Source organism: Emiliania huxleyi (assembly GCF_000372725.1).
Source record: "Emiliania huxleyi CCMP1516 chromosome Unknown EMIHUscaffold_125, whole genome shotgun sequence".
Classification (NCBI taxonomy): Eukaryota; Haptophyta; order Isochrysidales; family Noelaerhabdaceae; genus Emiliania; species Emiliania huxleyi.
The window spans coordinates 272,682-294,216 of record NW_005201338.1 but is presented as its reverse complement, the minus strand read 5'-3'; the positions used below and the strand labels follow the sequence as shown (position 1 = coordinate 294,216).

The window sequence follows — 21,535 nt, the reverse complement described above, 5'->3', positions numbered from 1 at the left end:
GCGGATCTGCCCTCCTCATATTCGAATCGTGCCGTATCGTGGGTGCGGTACTTTTGGAGTTCACGTATTGACAACAAAACACTCCAGGCAAGGCCAAGCGCCGGTGCCGCGTGTGTGCGGTGAGAGGCTGAGAGCGAGGTGGCCAGAGTGACGAGAGCGCAGCACCCAGCCCGTCTACACATATCATTGCCGAATCATGCGTTGCCGTTGGTAAGCAGACTCAACGGCTGCGAAAGCCTGCGCCGCCTGCACCTGATCCGTCTTGTCAGGATGAAGGCGCAACACGAGCTGCTTGTATCTCTTGCGAACCTCATCAGGCGGCGCGTGCGGGGCAAGAAACAAGCACTTCCACGGGCACTCCGCCTGCGCGAGCACATGTCTCACGAGCTCGTCAGTGGAGAGGTCGTCGACGGATTTGTATGCGTCGTCAAAGCTGCCATACGCGCTTGGCGCACCGGTCGCCACTTGCCGCGCAGCCTGCCGCAGCCGCGCCTCGCGCAAGAGAGCTTGCTGTCGGAGGCCGGCCTCCTTGAGCTGCGCCTGCTGCTGCTCCTTCAGGCGGGACTGCCACAACTCTGCCTCCTCTCGGGCTGCCCTCTTGGCAGCCTCCCGCTCCTGCGCTGCGGCTTCGGCTGCTCTGGCAGCGGCCGCTTGCACGCTCGCTTGCGAGGGCGCTTGCGAGGCCTTCGCCCGCGCCTTCTGCTGCTGCCATGCTGCGAGTTCCCTCCACCTGACGGCGAGCGCTGCCTCTGCCTCAAGCTCCGCGTCGCGTTCGCGGGCGCGTTTCTGCGCCACCTCCTCTGCTTTGGCTGCCTCCTTCTGTGCACGTTCCTCCTCTCGCGCTTTGTTCCGTGCTGCCTCCTTGTGGGCGCGCTCCTCCTCTCGCGCTTTGTTCCGTGCTGCCTCCTTGTGGGCGCGCTCCTCCTCTCGCGCTTTGTTCCGTGCTGCCTCCTTGTGGGCGCGCTCCTCCTCTCGCGCTTTGTTCCGCGCCGCCTCCTTGTGGGCGCGCTCCTCCTCGCGCGCTGCCTCCCGTTGTGCACGCTGCTCCTTGCGTGCTTCTTCCCGCGCCACGTTCGGGCCAGATCTCAGCTGCTGTGGACGTCGATAATTCGTGGACGCTGGGTTGAACTCGTGTGGATAAAGGAGAGCGTTCGCATCGAGCACCGATCCGCAGGAGCTACATATCGCCATCCCTTCCTCCTCGACAAGGTCCGAGGAGCCGCAGTCTGGGCACGCCATCTTGGTGTCGCACACAAAAGAGCAAAGAGTGCACGCGTCGCCGGCACGAATTTTATGGCCCGCCACTCGAACCCGCAAGCGGGCGTACGAGCCGCGAGCGGCTCGCACTCGAGAGAGACTCGTGACACGCACTCGTGACACGCAGGCGTCCGACAGACGGCGCCGGGGCTAGGCGACCGAAGAGGAACTACGGCAAAAACCGCACACCACCCGCTGACGAGCGCTCGCGGAACTGGTCCGCGGCGCCCGCCAGGGGCGTGCGCGAGACAGGGCTCGGAGCCCTTTTCTGTGAGCAGGGATTCCCTCCCGGCGGGGGTTGTGGCGGAGAGCCGGCATGGGAATCGCCGGCCCCCACCCAGGGGGTGCCCCTGCCAGGCGCCGCAAGCGGTGCCCGACAGGGGCGGGTGCCCCCACCCCGAGGGGTGGGGGCGGGGTCGGGGTCCAAAGTGATCCGGCCCATGCATCGCCTCGGCAAGGTCCTCGGTGCGATACATTCTCCACGGTGTCGTCGAGCGAAAGCGCGGTGGCCGCGGAGGTGATGACGTCGACATCGGTGGAATCGGCTGGGTCGACGTCAACGTCGATAGCTCTTTCACGCCGGATCCCCTTGTTGTCTCCGATGTGTCGCGCCTGCGCGCTCGGCGTGTATGAAATCCATATCATCCCCTGCTCCACGATTGGGGCTTTTGGCGGCGAGGGCGGGGCGCTAGGCGGCGGTTCGTTTTCGGGGGAGTCGGGTGGGTCATCGGCGTAGCTAGAGGCCCCATCACCGATGTCGTCGAGTGGGATGGTTGTTGCTCCTCCGTTGATAGGCATGTCGTCGCCCACGGTGCTGCTCTCCCCGTCGTCTGCGTCTGTTGGGACAGACTCGTCCTGCCACTCCGGCGCGCCGCAATCCCTCGCGCCGCTCCTGCCGAGGTCGGCTTGTTTATCGACGTAGTCGTTCCACTTATGACCACTGTGCCCCTTGACGTGTCTCCATGTCACTTCGTGCCACGGTTGTAAAATTCTCTATTCTCGGTGTACCTGTGTTAGTGCCAGTGCTCGCCAGTCCCGTGCCCAGTGTTGTGCGACGGAGTTCGGTTGTAAAATTCTCTATTCTCCCTCGCTGTGCCTTTTGTGGTGCTAGTTCGTGCCAGTCTGCTGTGAGAGGGGCTTGTCGTCGTAGAATTCTCCCTCGCCCCAACTGGCGTTGGCGAGAGACAGCGGAGCCACCCGACACACATGTATCAAAAGGCCCAGCGGGACGACGGCAGGCGCGCCCTCGAGCGGCAGGCCAGGAAGTGGGAGGCGGACAGCGAGGCTCTTTGGCAAGCGCTCTACGAGAGCCGTACGGAGAACGAGGAGCTTCGAACGGCGGTGGTCGCGCTGAGTGGTGAGGTCAAGCTGCTCGGCGAGCGCGTCGATGACAACGCGGCGGCGGCGTCGAGCCGGCAGAGCGCCCTGTCTGGCGAGGTTCAGGCCGTGGCGTGCGAGGTGGTCGCCCTGCGTTCGCGCGCGGCGGCGTGCGAGAGCGGTCTCGAGGCGGTGCGTGGTGAGCTGCAGCGAGATGGCACCGGGCGCGACCTCGCGATCGTGCGATCGGAGCAGAGCTGCCTCTCCAACGCGTCGGCGCGGCTGGAGAAGGGCGTCGCCGAGCACTCGAGGCTGCTCAGCGACGTGCGCGCGGAGCTCGCCGGTCTTGCGCAGAGGCATGCCGCGCTCAACGCCAGCGGCGCCTCGGAGCAGGCGGCGGCGCAGCAGGTGGCAAGCAGCCTGCGGTCGGCGGTGGACGAGCTCGCCCTCAAGCTCGACAGCCTCGCCGCGCGCGTCGCCGCCTTTGGCACCGGCGACGCCTTCCTGCGCGGCAACGAGAAGCTGAAGCGGGCGGCGAAGCGGCACGAGCTCATGCTGACGGCACTGAGCGAGGCGCACGAGGCGTCGCGAACGGAGCTGCGCTCGCTCATCCGGGAGCTGGCCGCGCAGCTGCTCCCCGTGCAGCAGGCGACGCAGGCCCACGGCGAGCAGCTCGACGACTGCTGCGCCGCAATCAACCTCTTTGCCGAAGCGATCCGGCCCTCGCACGGCGAGGCGGCGGCGGCGGCGGCGGCGGCGGCGGCGGCAGCTTCGGGGGGAGGGTACAGCGGGGGGGCGGCGAGAGGTGGTCGCAGCGACAGAGAGGCGCGCGGTGGATCCGCACGGCGTCGGTCCCGACCGTCGGCAAGCGGCGCCTACTCGCAGATGTTGCATGCATTTCGCAGCGAGGCCGCGGGCGGCGAGTAAATACAAAATACGACTTCGCACACACATGCACATGTACATGCACATGCAACAAAACGTCTCTGTCGTTCTCCCATCTCCGCCTCCCCCGTAAGCCGTATGTCTTCGTGAGAGAGTCACACGAGAGAGGGATCGACTTGACACTTGAAGAAGTCTCCCCGCCTGTGGCCTGTGCGCTGTGGAGTGTGGTCCGAGTCGGCGGACGGCGCGCGGGGTCCGCGGAGCGTGGTGCCAGCCTGGTGGGGCGCTCGGCTCCTGCTAGGCGCTCTGGTGCCTCTCTGGCCAGTATATGAGCTGCGGGAGCTCCGCTGGTTTTTACTACACAATGATACTAAATAAGAACACCAACATGCAGTCCACGCTCCCCCTCCCCACTTCATAGCCCGCCGGGGGAGGGGTCGCGCCAGGGGACGGCGGTGGCTCAGGCCTCAGGCTCAGCCCCTTGAGCGGAGAGAAAACAAACGCGACATGGCGGGCCAAAGACCCTTCGAGCGCTCCGAGAGCTCTTCACCTGATTTTGAGGTGGTTGTCTCTCATCTTGTTTACGGCCTCGTCGGGAGGGAGCAGCTTGAGGAAGGTGGTGCCACTCTTCGGATCGCCACGCCAGACCGCGTCCAAATCCACGGGGGTTGCTACTTTAGGCTCGCCGATGGCAACAGCGAAGTTAGCGTCCGTGCCACTCGCGATATCGTTCGCGTAGATGCCGAGGTAGTGCATCTGCGGGAGCACCCAGGGGCGAGGGCTCTCCTCCTCAGTCCACTTCTTGTCGTAGGCCTTGTGGATTAGTGTCATGTTCCGCCCACCCCGGTAGAGTGAGGCGACCAGACCCTCGTCCCAGCCGTAGTCCGGGTGAAAGTCACGCAGCTTCATCGACACGTCGTGGAAGAATACCCGCATGAATCCGTTGTTGGGCCCGCCGCGCTCCGCAAAGTCCGGCGTGGTCTTTGAGCTTAGCGTCTCCGATCCCTTCTTCCAGTGCTTCCTCTTTAGAGTGGCGAAGTCGAAGACGTAGCCATGCTTAGCCATGTAGGTGTCGACATCCATGTCGAAGCTCAGTGCCTGAGCGTACTTTTCCATCCTGTCGACCGTCGTCGGGTGGTCCAGGCTTCGGTTCCACAGGATGTCTCTCATCTTGGGCTGTTGTGACATAAAGTCGTCGATGACGCCGCGCCTTTCAATCTCTTGGATAGTCTCGCAGCCGACGCTGGCTCGCGGCAGCTCGTCCGACTGCCAGACCAGCGCAGGCGAACCCGCTGAGGCGACAGGTTTCTGCGACGGATCCGGATACGTGGGCGAGGGTGAGGCCGAGGGAGACGGCGACGGCTGCACAGGCGAAGGTGACCCCGATGGAGACCCGCTGGGGCAGAGTCCGGACGCTGGGCAAAGAGCGCCGTTCGGGCAGAATTGAGGAGGGTTTAGGTTTGGCTTGCACCGGACGCCCGTAGCCGCAACAAGCACTGCTGGGGATGAAGAGCTGTCGCGGGTGATGCCCGCTGCTAGTAGTAGCAGCGCCACGGTCAAAAGCAGCGACAGACCGAGCACCCGCAGCCTCGACTCGGCTTTGGTGCTGGAAGCAATCTCCGCCTCTCCTTCTGGGGCGGGCAGCAACCTCCGGCCCAGGCTACTCATTGCGGTGACAGCGCCGTCCTCGTCGTGCGTCCTCGTGGCCGAGAGATGCGAGAAAATTCTCGACTACCAAGAATTCTCAAGAGTCAGTTGTGTGTACTTCTTGCTTGGGCGGCCCTCATGATGAAATTCTGCAAAAACCTGGCCGGCCCCTGCCCTGCCCCTACCTACCTACCTACCTACCCTACTTAGAGAGAGAGATTTTAGAAAACCAACAAGAAATCACGACTCTCACAGTGATTTGGGCTCGGCAGCTTGTCAGCCCTCAGCCGAAGCTGGGGCCGGTCCCGTAGCCGAGAGAGCCCGCGCCGATGAGTTCGACGCGGTCGGGGGGGCCTGCGGAGAGGCCAGCGAGATGGCGATCGCTGTACTTCATGGTGTCATCAAGTGACTGGCTGACTCGCCAGAGGTCGATACTCTGGACGACCCATAGGATGCCACGAATGCCTGAAGGAGAGGGAGGCGAGGCCAGAGGCAGGCTCAGCTGCTCTCGGGTGATCTCGCTTTGGTGGCTGAAGGACCCGATGGTCCTGTCACATTCGCGTTCCGAGTCGTGGGGGTAGAAGAATTCGAGGTAGAATCGAGTCAGCACTTCCTTGTAGTACAGCGGACCGCCAGGCTCGCCGGCAGCATCCGCAGGGAGGCAGCATATGGAGGCACCAGTCTTCTGGAGAGCTCAACAGCTGCGGCCGCGATGGTAGAGTCGGCCGCGGTTCGAGCGAGCACAGCTTTTGGCTGCGGGATCGAATCGCGGAAGGCTCATGCCCTCGCGGAGCGACGCGGGTCACGCGGCGCGCGCGTGTGCGAAATGCGACAACAGACGACAGATGACAGACGCCTGAGCGCTGTACGACTGAACGACCGTCGCCGCAATCGCCACCGCCGCCATTTTGACGAGCAGCGCGAGCGCGCTCGTCGGCGGCCAGCCGTCGCGGGCCGGGCCGAGCCCGGCCTCGACCGGCCGCGCCGCCGCAGCACAGGCCGGGAGGCCCGAATGGCGGCCGACCAGCTGAAGAGCGGAGAGGAACTTCTCCCTACTGGGAAACTAAAAAAGAAATCAAACGACGCGAAGGTGAGGTACTATACCAACTAAGTGATGGTTGGTGGTACTCTCCTGCACCAGATCGCCCATGTTGACATCGTGATTTCCCCGTAAAATTTCTTTTTCTGCCGTGAAAATTCCAGCAGGAAGAGTGGGAAAAATCCGACGGGAGGGCGATACCTTCGAAACCTACATAAAAAGAAAAGTCCGGACCAGTGTGGCGGGAAGAGGGCCCCCTTCCTGGTCCTGCGGTTGCTGCTCCGCTGCTGCCCCGCGGGCACGTCGTCGAGGCACATATCTCTGGTGAGGCCCTACCATGGAGGAGGAGCTCGAGTGGCGCACGGACCATGCGCTCGTCGGCGCTCGCGTAGCTCGCTCTCACGAAGGCCAAGACGGCGAGCTCGCCAGCAGCATCGCGGTGGTCGTCGGCTGGTTATCCGCCAAAGAGTCAGACTTTGTCGACGGCGACGGCAAGGCCGCCCCGCTGTTCCGCGTGCGCTACGAGGCAGGCGACCTCGCGGGCGACGAGGAGGACTTGGAGGAGCACGAGGTGTTGGAGTCTGAATCGGAGGAGGACGACGATGACGAGGAGGGCGAGGAGGGCGGCGACGACGACGCCGAACGGCAGCGCCTTCTCGATGCGTACATCCAGAACGTGGCGGAGGAGGACGAGATCCTCGAGGGACTCGAGGACGAGCGCGTGGAGGCCCTGCGGCGCGAGGTGAAAGCGGAGCTCTGCGGGCGCGAGGCCGACGCTCACTATTCCGCCGACGCCGACATCGAGGAGGAGATGCGTGCGTGGCACGCCGCGCAGCACGCTGCGCTCGACGCGCGTGCGCGGCGCCGCGCGAAGCTCGGCGAGCGGCTCGTTCGCGCGGGTGTCGACGTGCACGCGGTGCACAAGGTGCTCGACCGCCGCGTGCGAGCGGCCGCGACGACTAGCGCGTGGAAGGCCGCTCCTCGGTTCCGCGACGACTCCGACGACGAGTCTGACGATGGGGAAGTCGACGGCGGCGACGGCGGCGACGAGTGCCCGCGCGCTGAGGATGACGCGGAGCTCAAAGCTCTCAAGGCGCGCCGCGCGACAGCGGATGAGAAGGTCGCGGCGCGGAAGGCGAAGCGCTCCGCGGAGAAGGCGCTCGAGGAGTCCAACCCGACGTCGATCGTGCGCGGCCAGCGCACTTGCGCAAACGCGGGCGCCAACGGTTTCGCGCCCGCGCACGGCGGGCGCGCATACGCGGCGACGACGCCTGCGGAGGCCGCCGCGCTCGCCGAGCAGCTCGGGGTAGACGGCGCACACGAGATCGACGAGATCGCCGACGTGGCCGCGGAGATGGACGCGGGCGACGCAAACGCGGCAGCGCTTGCAGCCGCACTTGCGGCGGAGGAGGCTCGCGGTCTCACCGACGCGCAAGCCGCGCGCGTGCGCGCGGTCCTCGCAGAGGACGACGACGCGCCGTGCCGCGCCGCACGCAAGCGCGCGCGCCGCCGCGAGGTCGCCGGGGATGGTGCGGCTGCGCCGCGGGAGAGTTGCGACCGCACGCACGACGACGACGACGATGACGACGACGACGACGATGAGCGTGTGCGTCCAACACCGCGCGTGCGGGCGCGGCCGTCGGCGGAGGCCGTCGCGGCCGCGCGCGCAGCCGCAGCCGCGCCGCTTGCGAGCGCGGGCGCTGTCGGCGCCGACGCGGCCTCCACGGCGGGCGGCACGGCGGGCGGCACTGTGTCCAACGTGATCGACGTGCAGTCGGAGAAGCCCCGAGCGTCGCCGGGCGAGGGCGCATCTGCAAAGAAGAAGGAGGGCGGAGCCAAGCCGGCAGGCGCTTCGGGCATCACCTCATACTTCAAGCGTGCCCCCCCGAGCGGGGCCAAGGCGCCGACGCCGAGGACGACTGTCAAGGGCGGCGCAGCCGACGACGCGGACGACGCGGGCGATGGCAACGCGGGGGACGCGGACGCGCGCGGCGCCGCGCGGCGCAAGATACGGCGCGTGCTGACGGACGCCGAACTCGGTGCGTCGGCGCTCTCCGCACAGCAGCTCGAGAAGCAGCGCCGCCGGCGCCTTGAGGCCGACGCCGAGGCCGCCTCGAAGGCCCGGGCCGAGGGCGACGGCGACGGCGGCGAGACGCTGCTCAACCCGCACGGCGCGGCCGCGGGCGACGCACCGTTGCGCATCGCAGCGCCGCTCGCTACCGCCCTCAAGCCGCATCAGCTCGAGGGGTGTCGTTTCCTCTTTGACAACATCGTCACGAGCCTCGGCGCGCTCGCGGCAGGCGACGGCGGGCTGGGCGCGGTGCTCGCGCATTCGATGGGGCTCGGCAAGTCGCTGCAGGTCGTCGCGCTGCTCCACACGCTCCTGCACGCGCCCGGTGGCGGAAGCTCCGCAGGCGGCGGTGGAGGCGCGGCCGGGCAGGTGCGCACGGCCGCGTCGGCGGGCGGTGCGTCAGCGCGCGCGGATGGGCGTTGGCGCGCGTTGCTCGTCGTGCCGGTGACGGTGCTCCCGAATTGGGAGACGGAGCTACGCAAATGGACGCCCGCGTGGGGCGATCGGCTGCGCGTCGCTTCGCTCGACGGGAAGCACGCGGCCTCGGCGAAGGACCGCGCGCAGCTCGTGCGTGCGTGGGCGCGCGGCGCGCACGACGTGCTGCTCGTGGGGTACGAGCAGCTTCGCGCGGCGGTCAAGTGGGCGGGCGGTGGCGGCGACGTCGCGGCCGCGGCCGCGGCTGCGGCCGGCGCGGCCGGCGGCCAGGCGGCGGGCTGCTGTGCGAAGGCGCAGCTATTGCGCGACCTGCTCAGCCCCGGGCCCGACCTTGTCGTGTGCGACGAGGCGCACGTGCTCAAGAACGCGAACGCGGGCGCGACGAAGGTGCTCAAAGCGATGGCGACGCGGCGGCGGATCGCGCTTACCGGCACGCCGATGCAGAACTCGCTCCTCGAGTACTACGCGATGGTCGACTTCGTGCGCCCCGACTTCCTCGGCACGCCCGCCGAGTTTGCAAACCAGTACGCGAACCCGATCGCGCAGGGGCGCGCGCGAGACGCGACCAAGGGCGACGTGCGCCTCGGGCGGCGGCGTGCGCACGTGCTGCACAAGAAGCTCGCCGGCTTCGTGCACCGGCGCGACGCGTCCCTGCTGCAGGCGTCGCTCCCGCCCAAGCGCGAGGCTGTGATCCACGTGCGCCTCGGCGACCTGCAGCGCAGGATGTACCGGAGGCTGCTGCAGTGGCTCCAGAGCGCACGCGACACCGACGCGAGCGGCGGCGCGGGCGGGCTCTTCAAGGTCTTTCAGATCGGCAGGCGCGTCTGGGCGCACCCGAGCGTGCTGCCCATCGCCGTCGCAGAGGCCGAGGCGGAGGCTGCGCGCAAGGCTGACGGCGCGCCTCGCAAGCGCGGCCGCCCGCCCAAGTCCAAGCCGATGAGCCGCGCATCGGCGCCTGCGGCACGCGCGCCCGCGGCGGCCTCCACCGCGGCGCCGCCGCCCGAGGTGATCTGCTTGAGCGACGAGGATGGAGACGCGGCGCTGGACGGCGCGGGCGAGGGCAGCGTGGAGAGCCCCGAGGAGGCCGGCGCCGCGGCCAACGTCGAGACGGGTGGCGTCGACAGCTCGGGCACGGCGACGCGACTCGCGACGGACGAGGTCGTCGATGAGTCGGCGCTCGTGCGCGACGGACAGGCCGACGACGCGGTCGCCCCGCTGCTGCGGATGGTCGAGGCCGAGCACGACGATGCGTCTGCGCTCGCGCTCTCGGGCAAGATGGTGCTAGCGCTCGGCATCGTCGAGCGCGCGGCCGCGCGCGGCGAACGTTCGCTCGTCTTCTCATCCTCGCTCGGCACGCTCGATTTCGTGGAGGGCTCGCTCCGCTCACGGCTCGGCTGGCGGCGCGACCGCGAGTACTTCGTCATCAAAGGCTCCTGCAACTTGCGCGCGCGTGCGCAGGCGATCGCGGCCTTCAACGGCGACCGGCAGGCGAGGGCAAAGTGCTTCCTGCTCTCCACCGGTGCGGGCGCTCTCGGCGTGAATTTGGTCGGCGCGAACCACGTCGTGCTGATGGACGTGTCGTTCAACCCGGCGGTGGACGCGCAGGTCTGCAGCCCTGAGGTTGCGGCAGCTCTCTTGCACCCCTTGAGTTTCGCCTTCTGCGCCGCCCACGCAGGCTGTGTGCCGCGCGTTCCGGTACGGGCAGACGCGTGCTGTGCACGTGTATCGACTCATCGCCGCGCAGACGATGGAGGCGAAGATCTACAAGCGGCAGGTGAGCAAGCTCGGGCTCGGGCGGACGGTCGTCGACGACGCCGCGACGGGGCGGCACTTCGATACCGCAGAGTTGGCCGACCTCCTCGACTTTGGCGACGACGGCGGCGGCGAGAGTGGCGCCGAGGATGATGGCGAGGGCGGCGCTGTCGGCGCTGGCGGCGGCGGCGGCGGCGGCGAGGAGCTCGACCCGAAGTCCATCCTCGCCGAGCTACTCGGCATGGGCACGGGCACGCCGCTCGACGCGACGCAGCCCGCCTTCTGGGTGCGAGAGCGCCACCTGCACGAGCCGCTCATGGAGGAGTGCGCGGAGGAGAAGCTCTCCCCTGCGGAGGCCGCGCTTGCGGAGTGGGAGGAGCAGACCGGCGCAGCCGCGGTGCGCCGCGTCGGCAAGTGGCAGCAGTACCGCACGAGCGCGGGTGGCGACGCGTGGGTCGACGTCGAGACACATACGCGCCACGACGCGATGCCCGAGGAGGTCGTGCGCGAGCTGCAGCAGCAGATGCAGCAGGCACAGCAGCAGGCACAGCAGCAGGCACAGCAGCAGGCACAGCAGCAGATGCAGCAGGCACAGCAGCAGGCACAGCAGCAGGCACAGCAGCAGGCACAGCAGCAGATGCAGCAGCAGATGCGTCAGCAGATGCAGCAGGCACCAGAGAAGATGCAGCAGCCGCCGATCAGAATCATGGTTCCTTCCAACTTCGTACAGGGGCAGAGCCTTAAGATCAGCACAACATCTGGGCTAATGACAATCCCTGTGCCCAGTGGCACTGTCCTCACCCCCGGCCTCTCGCTCAACGTCCAGCTTCCCCCGGGCGTCCACTTCCTGCCGCCGGCGCCGCCATGAACACCACAGGCACAGCACTACGGAGGGCGAGCAAGTTTTGCTTGTTTGTGGCAGACAGGCGAAGATGCAGTCATCCAGCAGAGCCTGGGTGGTGTGCGTACGGTTTTAGCTGTCTCTCCGCGCACCTGCGCATATCTGAATCTGTGACCCAGGCACCCAGCACCCTCGTGTGTGCGAATTAGTTGACGCGAGGAGATCGAACAGGAAGTACAAGAGGGGTCTCCCGCATACTCTTGTATTTTTCAGATTTCAGTTTTTTCACCTACTGTGCGCTATATGTATGTCTCAAAGGCAAGCGCATCTTAGCATGTGTCTCTCAAGAGATACATCCGCATTCCAGCTCATCACACATCAGGATTTCCCCGCTTTGATATGCATCATATCATAGTTTTCGCTGGCCACGACCGTCGGGTAGGACGGGTCGGCCCGGAGTATCAGAGTAGCCGTCGTGGTCGCGGCGAGCAGCGCCGGCCACTCCGGCGCCGCGTCGGCAACATGGGAGCATGTCCACCGCCACTTCGCGGTCGCAGCGCTGTTGTCGCCTTAGGGGACCCCTAGGGTTCTGAGGGCCGGATTTTTTAAGACCTTTTAAGAAACGAGGAGGTTTGGGGGCTTAACTTGCCATTTAAGAGATTGCAGGCACGGGGGGTCCCTCTTTTAAGACCGTTTAAGAAAATCGGCCTCACCGGCACGCGTCGCTGGGTTCCGCGCCGTTTTCTCCAATACTGCCGTTGTTAGGCACAAACCCGCCTCTGAAGACACATCTGTAAGTCTGGTGCACTGGCAGGAGCCATACTCGCATAGGGGACGCGTGCTAGCTGACTGTAGCCGGCTTCCCGGCCTCCGGCGTGTCTACCGGGAGCCTCCCGGACCATCGACCTCGGGAGCTCTCCCGCACCGTTTAAGCGTTTAAGACCGTTTAAGGAATCGGCGGCCCAGCAGCTCTTAAAACTTGCCATGGCAAGTTTTAAGCCGTTTAAGCCGCAGGCGCCCCAGGGCCCACCCTTTTAAGCCTAGGGGTCCCCTAAGGTTGTCGCCCAGAACGCCGCGATGTACCTCTTTTCGGGCAAAGCATCGAGCTGCATGTCGATTTCGACTTGACGGCAGCGCATGGAGGCATCACGTCTCCATGCGCCCGTCAAGTCGGAGCCAGTCTGCGGCGATCACAGCGCTCACCGCAGGGATCGGCGAGCTTTTCAGAGTCAAGCGATTGCGCGAAATCCCACAGTGGTGGATTTTGGTACGCACCGCACCCCCTACTTGAGCACTTGAGCACTGGATAGGGTCGATTCCGCATGGTACGGGACCCCTCGATCGTCTCGCCCTCCCTCCCTGGTGTGTTCATTGGGGGGGGGGGCATAGCAAACACGGTACAGGATCGAGGTGCACGCTGCAGAGGCAGTGTCATCCCCCCTCTCTCTCCCCGACGGCGATGGCGGTGTGACCGATCGAGCTACAAGAGGAACTTATTCAGCGGGATCCGAGTAGACCAGTGCACTAAAGCCGTACCTCACTGGGCCTGAGATCACCAGAACGCTTCTCGTCACGTCCCCCTACTTACAATATACAAAGGCAAGCGCATCCCTTAGCATGTCTCTCAAAAGAGATACATCTCCGCGATCCAGCTCATCAGGATTTCCCCGCTTGCATCATATCATAGTTTTCGCTGGCCACGACCTCGACGTAAGATTCTAAGAAATGAGATACAGTATTGGACTTTAGCGACGACTTCACACACAACTCTTTGGGGTAGGGACTAGGGTTGTCAAACGCGTTAACGTAACTTTGGGCCTAACAGTTGCACTATCGTGTTGGCTGAAATCCTCAACGACAACGTTGTTCAAGTGTTCTCCCCAGCCCAAGCTGTTACTGTTTGTTACTGTTTGTTACTGTTGTTACTGTTGTTCAGTGGTCAGCAAGCAGAAAATGCCAAAAAAGGATATAAAAACCCGGGTAAAACCCGAAAAAATACCTGGGTTTTCCCGGGGGTACGGCCTAGTACGGGGTATTTTCGGGTATTACCCGCACTGGAGACGCTGCTCGCTGCACGCGCTGGAGATCCAGATCGTCGTGGGACGTGGGTCACTGCCAGGCCTTCCTTATTGTTGTTCAGCCGGCCTAACGTTAGCTACTGTTGTTGGGGAGCCCCACTGTTGTTCTGTTGTTACTGTTATGTGTGTTAACACTTAGCAACACTGTGGAGACTGTTCAGCTCTTATCGTTTGACAACCCTACTTTGGGGCCTCGGGCTGCGCTCCTGGCCCTCCGCGCGGGCCCTCCCTCCGAGTCGTGTGCCTCTCTCGCCTAGATCGATCTAGCTCGTCTACGTGTCAATATGTACGGTGGGGCGGAAACGTCGCAAGACGCACCCCACCGTTCGGTTAGAATGGTCCGACCGAGGCGCCAGCCTGGCCGATCTGCGGCCTGCCGCGGCCCTTGCCCCCCACCGCGTTGCGCTTGCCCTCGCGCCTTTGCTGCTTCTCTCTCGAGCGCGCGTCGTCGTCGCAGAAGAAGACCTTTGGCGTGCCGGTCCGCGAGCCTCGCCCGCCGAGCTTGTACCCGTACGTCGCGAGCTGCTCTTGGTAGCCTGCCGCGCGCGGCCCGCCGTAGCCTTCTCCGGCGGCCAAGGCTTGCGGCGCAGGTTCGTGCTCCATCAGCACCTGCTCGCGCCGCCACAGGCGTGAGAAGGCGGTGGGGGAGGAGGCTGCGCGCGCCTCTCTGCGCGGTGCGCGGAGGAGGGCGCGCCGTCAACTTGGATCCCGCCAGCTCGATGCCGGTGAGGCTGACCGCCGCGACCGCCTCCTCACGCGTCTCGAAGGTGATGCTGGCCGCGGAGGGAGGAAGCATCTCGACCGTCCGCGGCGGCCGCGTCCCTGTGAAGAGCTCGAGCAGCTGGTCGTCCCTCGTATCGTGCGAGAGGTTAGTCACGCGGACGCGGCAGGAAGGCTGCACGCTATTTCGCGCCAAGGCGCGCGCCGCTTTGTCCTCCTCCTCCTCCTCCTCCTCGCCAAACGCATACGCCGAGAGATCCTTGTCGTCGTCGTCGTCATCTTCGTCCTCGTCGAGCAGCTCAGAGGACGACGGCACAGCAGCGGGGACCTCAACGGCCGGAGGCTCCGCCGCCCTTGGCGGGGGAGGGACGTCGTCGTCGTCGTCGAGCGCTCTCTGCCACGCCGGCTTCTCCTTTGGCTCGGCCTTGCGCTTTCGAGCGTTGAACATGAATGCCGCGCAGCCAGGCCAGCGCGTTGGTTAGCCCACACGCAAAAAAGAATTTTGTGGCCGGGTGGGTGGGTGGGCGGGTGGGTGCGGAAAAAAAGAACTTTCCGCCATCGTTCGTTGCGTACCGACTACCGTCACACACACTCGAACACACACACACACACACACACACACACACACACACACACACAGAGAGAGAGAGAGAGAGAGAGAGAGAGAGAGAGAGAGAGAGAGAGAGAGTACTCAGCGACACGTGACAGACATGCGGGGCGGCTACAACATGGACGGTATGCCGTCCTTAATCGGGAAGCGCTTCCCTGTCTCTGGGCAGACGAGCGTACCGTCGATCACCTCCACCTGCACGTGAGGAGGGCGTCCGCCATGAGACGGGCGATGGGACGGGTGGGGCGGCGACGGGATGGCCACGCGACGCGCCTCCATGAGCACGTGGTGCAGCGCGCGCAGAAACTCCTCGTTGCTCTCGTACGAGTCGGGCACCGCTGGCGGCAGCGTGCCGTCCATCCCCAGCCCCGCCAGCGTCTGCAGCAGCGCGCCGTACTCCACCTGCGTGACGGGCTCGGTGCCTGTAGCGATGGGGAATGCGGAGCGCGCGCGCCGTGCCACGTGGGGCACACCTTTTGCACCATCCGTGCGGTGAACTCGGAGCGGAACTCCGACTCGACCGTCTCCATCTTCTCCACCTCGATGGCGAGCGGGAACCCGTTCTTGGTGCCGGGCGCCATCAGCATGTTGTGCGTGAGCAGCTGCGGGGTGCGGCAAGGGGGCGGTCGGCGCGATGGGCGGGGAAGGCCGGGATCGTGCCGCTTGCCTTCATGTCGCTTTGCCACAAGAAATTGGTGAATTTTCGTCTCCCGCACCCCGAACGCGCGCGCAGCGGACAGGAATCCCTGAATGTCGTGTGGGTGTAGTTTAGCACCACATGCTCTACTAAGTAGCTCGTCCATCCAGCTAGTTAGTGTCATCCACCACCGGGCTGTGAAAATTCAGCTTGAAGAGAGCTGAGAGGGATAACCCCGACCCGCCCAGACCCCCAGAGGAGACCGCTACCGCTACCCTACCTACCCCGTCATGTGAGGTACGCCCAAGCACGGAGCGCTTTTAGCCGGCAGGATGGAAAGAACGGGCGGACTGGGGCCGTGGCGCGTCCATTGCGCATTGGATGCTGCTCTCTGTGGGTAGTGGCCGACTAACAAAAAAGAATTCAGGTCCCGACACGCGACGTAAAATTAAAAAGAACTCGATCGCACTCAGAACACAGAAGAGGGGGAACACAACACTCAACAGTCCCAAAAACTTTCCCAAACTCAACAAAGCCAATGCCACGCACGTACAAAAGACGAGATGCTGTATTCGGACCCCCTCCTCTCTCGCCGCGTACGTACTGCCTCGCTCGGACCGCTTTCACCTTGCTCCTTCAGGAGTACACAGCCGTACGCACCGCACATGCACGTGCGGATTCACGAGCGGCGCGCCGCCTCGCGCTCCGCGAGCACGCGGCCGGTGGCTTTGAGGCCGTACATGTGGACAGGCGGCGGGTTCAAGCCCGGGTGGAAGCCGTGGCGGTCGTGGGCGTCACGCGAGGGTTGGTACCCGGTGAGGGCGGTGTGGCCGTCCGTGGACCACGCGTCGTCGCTCGAGGCGTACCTGTTGACAGAGCGTGTGCTCAGGGGCCCCGAGGGCCCGACGCCTGCGCGCGGGGCGTGGCGGGCCGCACGGCGTCGGCGGGAGCGTGTACGGCAGCGGCACGAGGGTCGCGCTCTCCTCGCCCACCAGCGGCGCGGCCGAAGTGGCGACGAGGGACTGCCGCCCTGCCGGCTGCAGGGAGGGCAGAACGAGCACGCCGAGCTCGTAGGACTTGATGTAGAGCTGCGTGCCGCCCTTCTCGAGCTTGCCCCAGGCGGCCTGGGCGCGGGCGAGGCCGGCGGGGTCGGGAGGGGGCGGGGCGTGCGGAGTGGGTTGCTGGCACGGCTCGAGCCGCGCCTGCGAGAGGTTGCTCGAGGTCAGCATCGCCCAGCCGAGCCGCCCCTCGTCGGTGTACAGCGCGTAGCTCTTGATGTGGGGCACGGCGGCGGCGCGCCCGCTCGGGCCGCCGTCCCAGCCGCAGAGCCGCGCGAACGCAGAGGCGCCCGACAGCTGTTGCAGCACGCTCCGCAGCTTCGCGGCGTTGGCCGTTTGGCAGGGGATGGACGCGCCCGCGACCCACCCCTCGAGCGAGGCGCCGACCTGCGCCCGAGTCGGGTAGACGACGCGCAGGCGCGGCATCACGGCGGAGCCGCCGCAGAGCGACGCGACGAGCTCGCGCAGCCACCTGACAGCGCGGCGGTGTCTTGGAATGGAGTGAAAGTCAACGGGAGAGGCAACTGGACCACGCCCCGGATAGCCCGTTCTCGCGCGCGCGTGAAAATCCCGTGAGGTATGCAGCAAATGGCGACGTGCTCGTGCCAGTGGAGGGGACTCCTGGGCGGAACCTTTCGCTTCAAGCGAAAGGGGTCGGGTACAGCATCCACGCATGCTGGCTCCGGCCGCACACGAGCGCGCTATGCACTCGAGCACTAGCACAGACAAGCCCGGCCTCCGGCAGGCTCGTCGTGCATGCCAGTGTGCTGAACCATCTCTCCCCAGAAATCTCCCCAGATCTCCCCTCTCTCCCATTTTGCCGGGTTGGGCCCGCCGCAGGGGGCTCGCAGCGGTCGGCCGGCCCGTCGACACGGACACGCCGGAGGCGGCTGCGAAGGCGGTGGCCGCCGCGACAAGTGCTGAACTACGCTGTGTGGCGCGCACGTGTCGTTCTTTCCGACCGACGAGAGCGACGAGAACTGGAGCGCGAGGACGGAGTCGTCGAGGGGGACGGCGAGGCCCTCGGCGGCGAGCAGCCCCCTCACGCGCCTGTTTTGGAAGGTCCCGAGGGGTGTCCGGTCGGGGCGCCCAAGGCAGGCGGGCGGAGCGGCGGCCGTCTCGCGCGCATGTGGCCCCACTTTTGGATGTGCTCGCCAGTGTGCCTGCCGGCGGTTGCTCCGGACGTGCCGGGCACCGACGCCACCAGCCGCGCGCGCGCGCCGCTGTAGTCGTAGAGCGAAAGCCAGCTGCAGGGGAGGGGGAGGGGGGGGAAGGGGGGGGGGGGGGTAGGTGGGAAGGGGGAGGGGGCCGGGAGAGGAGGCAGCTGAAGAGGAGCGAGCCAGTTGAAGCGAGAGGGCGAGAAGGGCGAGGAGAGGGTCGGAGAGGGAGAGGGAGAGGGAGAGGGAGAGAGAGAGGGAGAGGGAGAGGGAGAGGGAGAGGGAGAGGAGACAACCACCTCACGTCGAGCGCCCGCCAGCGCGGCGGAGCGCCGTCTTGGTCCGAGCTCGACCAGCTGCCCGGCTTGTCGGCGCCGATCGCGCGCACTGCCTCGTAGTACTCGAGAAGGTCGAGGCCGAACGTCCCTGCCGCCGGACGTGGCGGCGGGGCGTCGAGCCGCGGGAAGCTGCCTGACCAGACCCCGTTCGTCTTGTTGTGCCAGTCCTGCAGGGTAGTCGCCAGAAGGGCTCAATACCAAGACACCTCGTCAGAACAACCCGAGGGCGGTGGTGATGGCGGCGGTGGCGGCGGCGGCGGCGGTGGCGGCGGCGTGGGAGATGGCGAGGGGGGAGGTGGCTAGGGGCTACCCGTGCGACCGAAAAGATGAAGTTGGCCGTGATCACGTGCACGGAGAGCCGCGAGGGGCGGACCACGACGATGCACTTTGAGTGCATCGTCCCAAACTGCTCTGTGGGCGGCTCAAAGCACTCCACTGCAGCGGGCATCGTGGTGGCCGCAACGCTGCGAGGCGGTCGGCCGTCGCCGTGGAAAACCTTGACGAGGCCGCCCGAAGCGACAAAGGAGCCGAGGGCCGGGCACGTCTCGAAGACGAAGTCGAGGTCGAAAAGAAAGTTGTGGAGGTGCAGCTGCGTCGCGCCCTCCAGCTCGCCAGCGGAGAGCAGCTCGTCCAGGCTCACTGAGTCGGTGTTCACACTGCTCGGCAGGACGCGGGACCACTGCTCGCCGAGCCGATTCAGGCGCCAGGCGAGGGGCGGGCCAGAGGCAGCCGGCGAGACGCCGCCGCCGCCGCCGCCGCCGCCGTCGGCGTCGGCGGTGGCGCTCGGCGCTGCCGGCGTCAGGCGTGGCCGCTTGCCCTCTTGAGCGCCGCCGTTTTCGCGCTTCACTGCACGGCTCCGGCCCGGGTTGTCGACCCTTTCTTGCCGCATCGGCACTCCGCTGGTGTCGACTCGAACTTGCCGCTCGGCATCGATCCTCACCACTCCGCCTCCCGTGGCCCAGGCCTGCTCGAGCGCAGAAGCCTGGTTGGGTGCGAATGCTGTCCAGGCGTCCCTGCCGGACTGCCACAGCCAGCGTGACGCGGGCTCCTGGTTGTTGTCGTGCGCCCACATCGTTTCAGGTTGAGGCTCAGCGATGAACCGCCCGCTTGCAATGGAACCAGGCGCGCGGGAAGAATTTAACCGCGCTCGGTTGTACGATGCACCCGAAGGGGACCCCAGCGCCAACACCATCTGTGGAGGTACAAGTGTCTGAAACGAGAGTGGACCTGAGCAACGACATGACTTGGCGGCAATTTTATTGGGGTGGGTGTCAGAAAGAAGAGTCGTCCTTGAGGCAAGTGCTCCAAGTGCGAGGAGAGCTTGATAAACTCGAACAAAACACGAGACGTTCGGCGGCGGCTTCTCGCCCACCGCCGTTCTCAAGCTGCGCCGCCTCGCGCGCAAAGTCGCGCGCGGCAGCGTTGACCGCACGGCCTACTCGCCCAAGTACTCGCTCTCTTTTATGTCCCACCATGCAGAGCGCATCTCTCTCTCTCTGTTGTGCGAGGCGTGAACCGCGCCATTCGCTCTCACCTGGCAACCCTGTCTGCACGTCTCGCGCGCGCGTGAACAGGGCTCCAGGCCCCAAATTACGTGTGAGTGTTAGAGTTGTTTGGTATTGCTAAAAATCTCTCTCTAAACTCGAGGGGCCAAAATACGCCGCGAGGAGGGCGGAGTTGCGCCGAGAAGAAGCCGCGAGAGCAAGGGATCGGCGGGCAGCGGCGGCGCAGCAGGACGAGGATCGAGGTAGAGGAGAGCGACGCGACCGACTAAGGATGAAGCGACAGGCAGGAAGGAGGGAGAACGACGAGAGTGGGGCGACCGCGAGGTGGCATGAAGGTTGCAGCGAGAATCGGCGAGGGACTGCGAAGGGAGATAGAAAGAGGCAGACGGGCCAGACGCCCAAGGGTTAGGGTGGGCGGCGGCTAGCACCACACTCCTCTCCTTAAAATCCCTGTGTGGTGGCGGCGTGCCGTCCTCCCATCCCTCCCTTGGGTTGTCTGTTTTCTTTGTTTCTTTCTTTCTTTCTTTCTGTCCCACAATTTTGGGGTCTGTTTTCCTTGTTTCCCTTCCTTTCCTTGGGTTGTACTTGGTTGTCTGTTGTCTTTCTTTCTTTCTCTCTTCGAGGGAGTTTCGTTGTAAAATTCTCTCTTCACAGCAGCGCATGCTCGACACACAGGTGTGGACAGGCGCGTGCTAGCACTAACTAGCACAGGCAAGCGGAAGAAAGAATTTTCCGACGCCACGACAACACTAGGCACGGGAGTCGGGACTGGCGCGCACTGGCACTACACACAGGCAGGTAGGCCTACCGTGCACGAACGATCGACACGGGCGTGTGGACTGGCGCAATTACCGGGGCCCGAGAGGGACTCTGTGTTTTCTTGCGTGCTTTCATATTTCAGACACCTCTGTCCTCTCTCTCTCTCTCTCTCTCTCTCTCTCTCTCTCTCTCTCTCTCTCTCTCTCTCTCTCTCTCTCTCTCTCTCTCTCTCTCTCTCTCTCTCTCTCTCTCTCTCTCTCTCTCTCTCTCAGTCTCCAGACTCCACTTCGACCTTCCTAGACGCTAGATAGGGTGCCCACAGGACCCAAAAAAAGAAAAGAAAAAAGAAATGGGCCACCGCCGATCGCAGCACTTCGTGTTGGCGAGTGAGATATTGAGAGTGAACCCTTACCTCACTCGGGATGCCAACACTAACTCAACCGCCGAGATCGACCCTATGCAGGCGACCAGGCGCAAACAGACCTCGGTCTGAGGCGCGCTACACCGCCTTCGGCACTCGCCCTCGCCCGCGAGCCCTCGGACGCGCCCCACCCGCGCCCTCACCAACCAAACCCCTCGCCTAAATTTGAAACCGCCAACACGGCGGATATCACGCGAGATCTAGTCAGAGCTGACACACAGCTCCATTCACACCTCGCGACCAGAGGCGACTACCACCCTCGACAAATCCCCGGAACCCCACCATCGCTCGCCTACCTTCCGCGTACGGCGACACCCCGAGACGCCACCTCGGCAACACCCCAACATCGGCAGGAAAGATTCACACCTCGACGGCGCTATAATGCCGCCCCACCCACACAGACTGGACAGGCCTGCTCTCGGAGAGGGGGGCTAGGGGGCCAAATCCACGGCCACAACCCCCTAGAGGCAATGGAGCTGAGAGAAGGCGCTCGACTGCAAGGGTAGCAGAGCGCCACTCCTACGCCCACGCCCCCTCAAAGACGGCAGAAACAGTCACACGCAATTAGTACATGGCCCAGCTCGCGCCATCGCCCACACTCGAGCTTTGCAGCGCGCGGGCTCACACTCTACTATAGGCCCCCTCGACGCCCACTTCGAGCTATACTCGGCTAAGGGCCGCACTTGACGCTGTCAGCAGCGCGCGGCGAAGCAGTTTGGCGCTTGTGGTGAATCAAATGGGAATCTAGCCCAAGGTCGGAGAGTCGTGTCATAGGAGAGGAGAGAGTGTGGAGATGTTTTGTGCGGGATCAGGCCCGAGTCCCTAGTGTCGCCGGAGCAGTAGCTCCCTTTTTCGTAACAGGAACAGTTTTTTGAGATATTGAGAGTGTGACTAGGAGGGTGGGACGCTGGGGATCCTCAAAGGTATACCCTTGGAATGGCCGGATCCACCCTTAAAAGTACGAGATCGCGCGCGCTTCGCGCGCTGCACCGCCTGTTCTCCCCGGCT

The 21,535-nt window shown here is 65.0% G+C and overlaps 7 protein-coding genes across 7 annotated transcripts; 2 read left to right on the top strand and 5 right to left on the bottom strand.

Moving 5' to 3' along the window:
- Positions 1-183: 183 nt before the first annotated feature.
- Positions 184-1,239, bottom strand: EMIHUDRAFT_225592 (hypothetical protein; the record flags this gene model as incomplete). Its single annotated transcript, XM_005789784.1, has 1 exon — positions 184-1,239. The coding sequence occupies one exon, from the start codon at positions 1,237-1,239 to the stop codon at positions 184-186; it is 1,056 nt and encodes a 351-aa protein (XP_005789841.1).
- A 187-nt stretch (positions 1,240-1,426) lies between these two features.
- On the bottom strand, positions 1,427-2,055 carry EMIHUDRAFT_225591 (hypothetical protein; the record flags this gene model as incomplete). Its single annotated transcript, XM_005789783.1, has 2 exons — positions 1,427-1,525; positions 1,732-2,055. 2 exons carry the CDS (start codon positions 2,053-2,055, stop codon positions 1,427-1,429), a joined length of 423 nt encoding a protein of 140 aa, XP_005789840.1.
- A 408-nt stretch (positions 2,056-2,463) lies between these two features.
- Positions 2,464-3,501, top strand: EMIHUDRAFT_109861 (hypothetical protein; the record flags this gene model as incomplete). Its single annotated transcript, XM_005789782.1, has 1 exon — positions 2,464-3,501. One exon carries the CDS (start codon positions 2,464-2,466, stop codon positions 3,499-3,501), a length of 1,038 nt encoding a protein of 345 aa, XP_005789839.1.
- Positions 3,502-5,389: 1,888 nt separating this feature from the next.
- Positions 5,390-6,013, bottom strand: EMIHUDRAFT_225588 (hypothetical protein; the record flags this gene model as incomplete). Its single annotated transcript, XM_005789781.1, has 4 exons — positions 5,390-5,571; positions 5,662-5,719; positions 5,785-5,859; positions 5,957-6,013. 4 exons carry the CDS (start codon positions 6,011-6,013, stop codon positions 5,390-5,392), a joined length of 372 nt encoding a protein of 123 aa, XP_005789838.1.
- Positions 6,014-8,981: 2,968 nt separating this feature from the next.
- EMIHUDRAFT_46257 (hypothetical protein) lies at positions 8,982-9,380 on the top strand (the record flags this gene model as incomplete). The annotated part of the gene is made up of 1 exon (XM_005789780.1): positions 8,982-9,380. A coding segment is annotated over one exon (399 nt), but the record flags the coding sequence as incomplete, so codon positions are not given.
- Positions 9,381-14,766: 5,386 nt separating this feature from the next.
- Positions 14,767-15,257, bottom strand: EMIHUDRAFT_59173 (hypothetical protein; the record flags this gene model as incomplete). Its single annotated transcript, XM_005789779.1, has 3 exons — positions 14,767-14,841; positions 14,917-15,066; positions 15,126-15,257. Coding segments are annotated over 3 exons (357 nt in total), but the record flags the coding sequence as incomplete, so codon positions are not given.
- Positions 15,258-15,968: 711 nt separating this feature from the next.
- EMIHUDRAFT_225583 (hypothetical protein) lies at positions 15,969-19,034 on the bottom strand (the record flags this gene model as incomplete). The annotated part of the gene is made up of 8 exons (XM_005789778.1): positions 15,969-16,155; positions 16,226-16,377; positions 16,735-16,819; positions 17,293-17,397; positions 17,487-17,570; positions 17,804-18,009; positions 18,153-18,521; positions 18,759-19,034. The coding sequence occupies 8 exons, from the start codon at positions 19,032-19,034 to the stop codon at positions 15,969-15,971; spliced, it is 1,464 nt and encodes a 487-aa protein (XP_005789835.1).
- Positions 19,035-21,535: the final 2,501 nt, after the last annotated feature.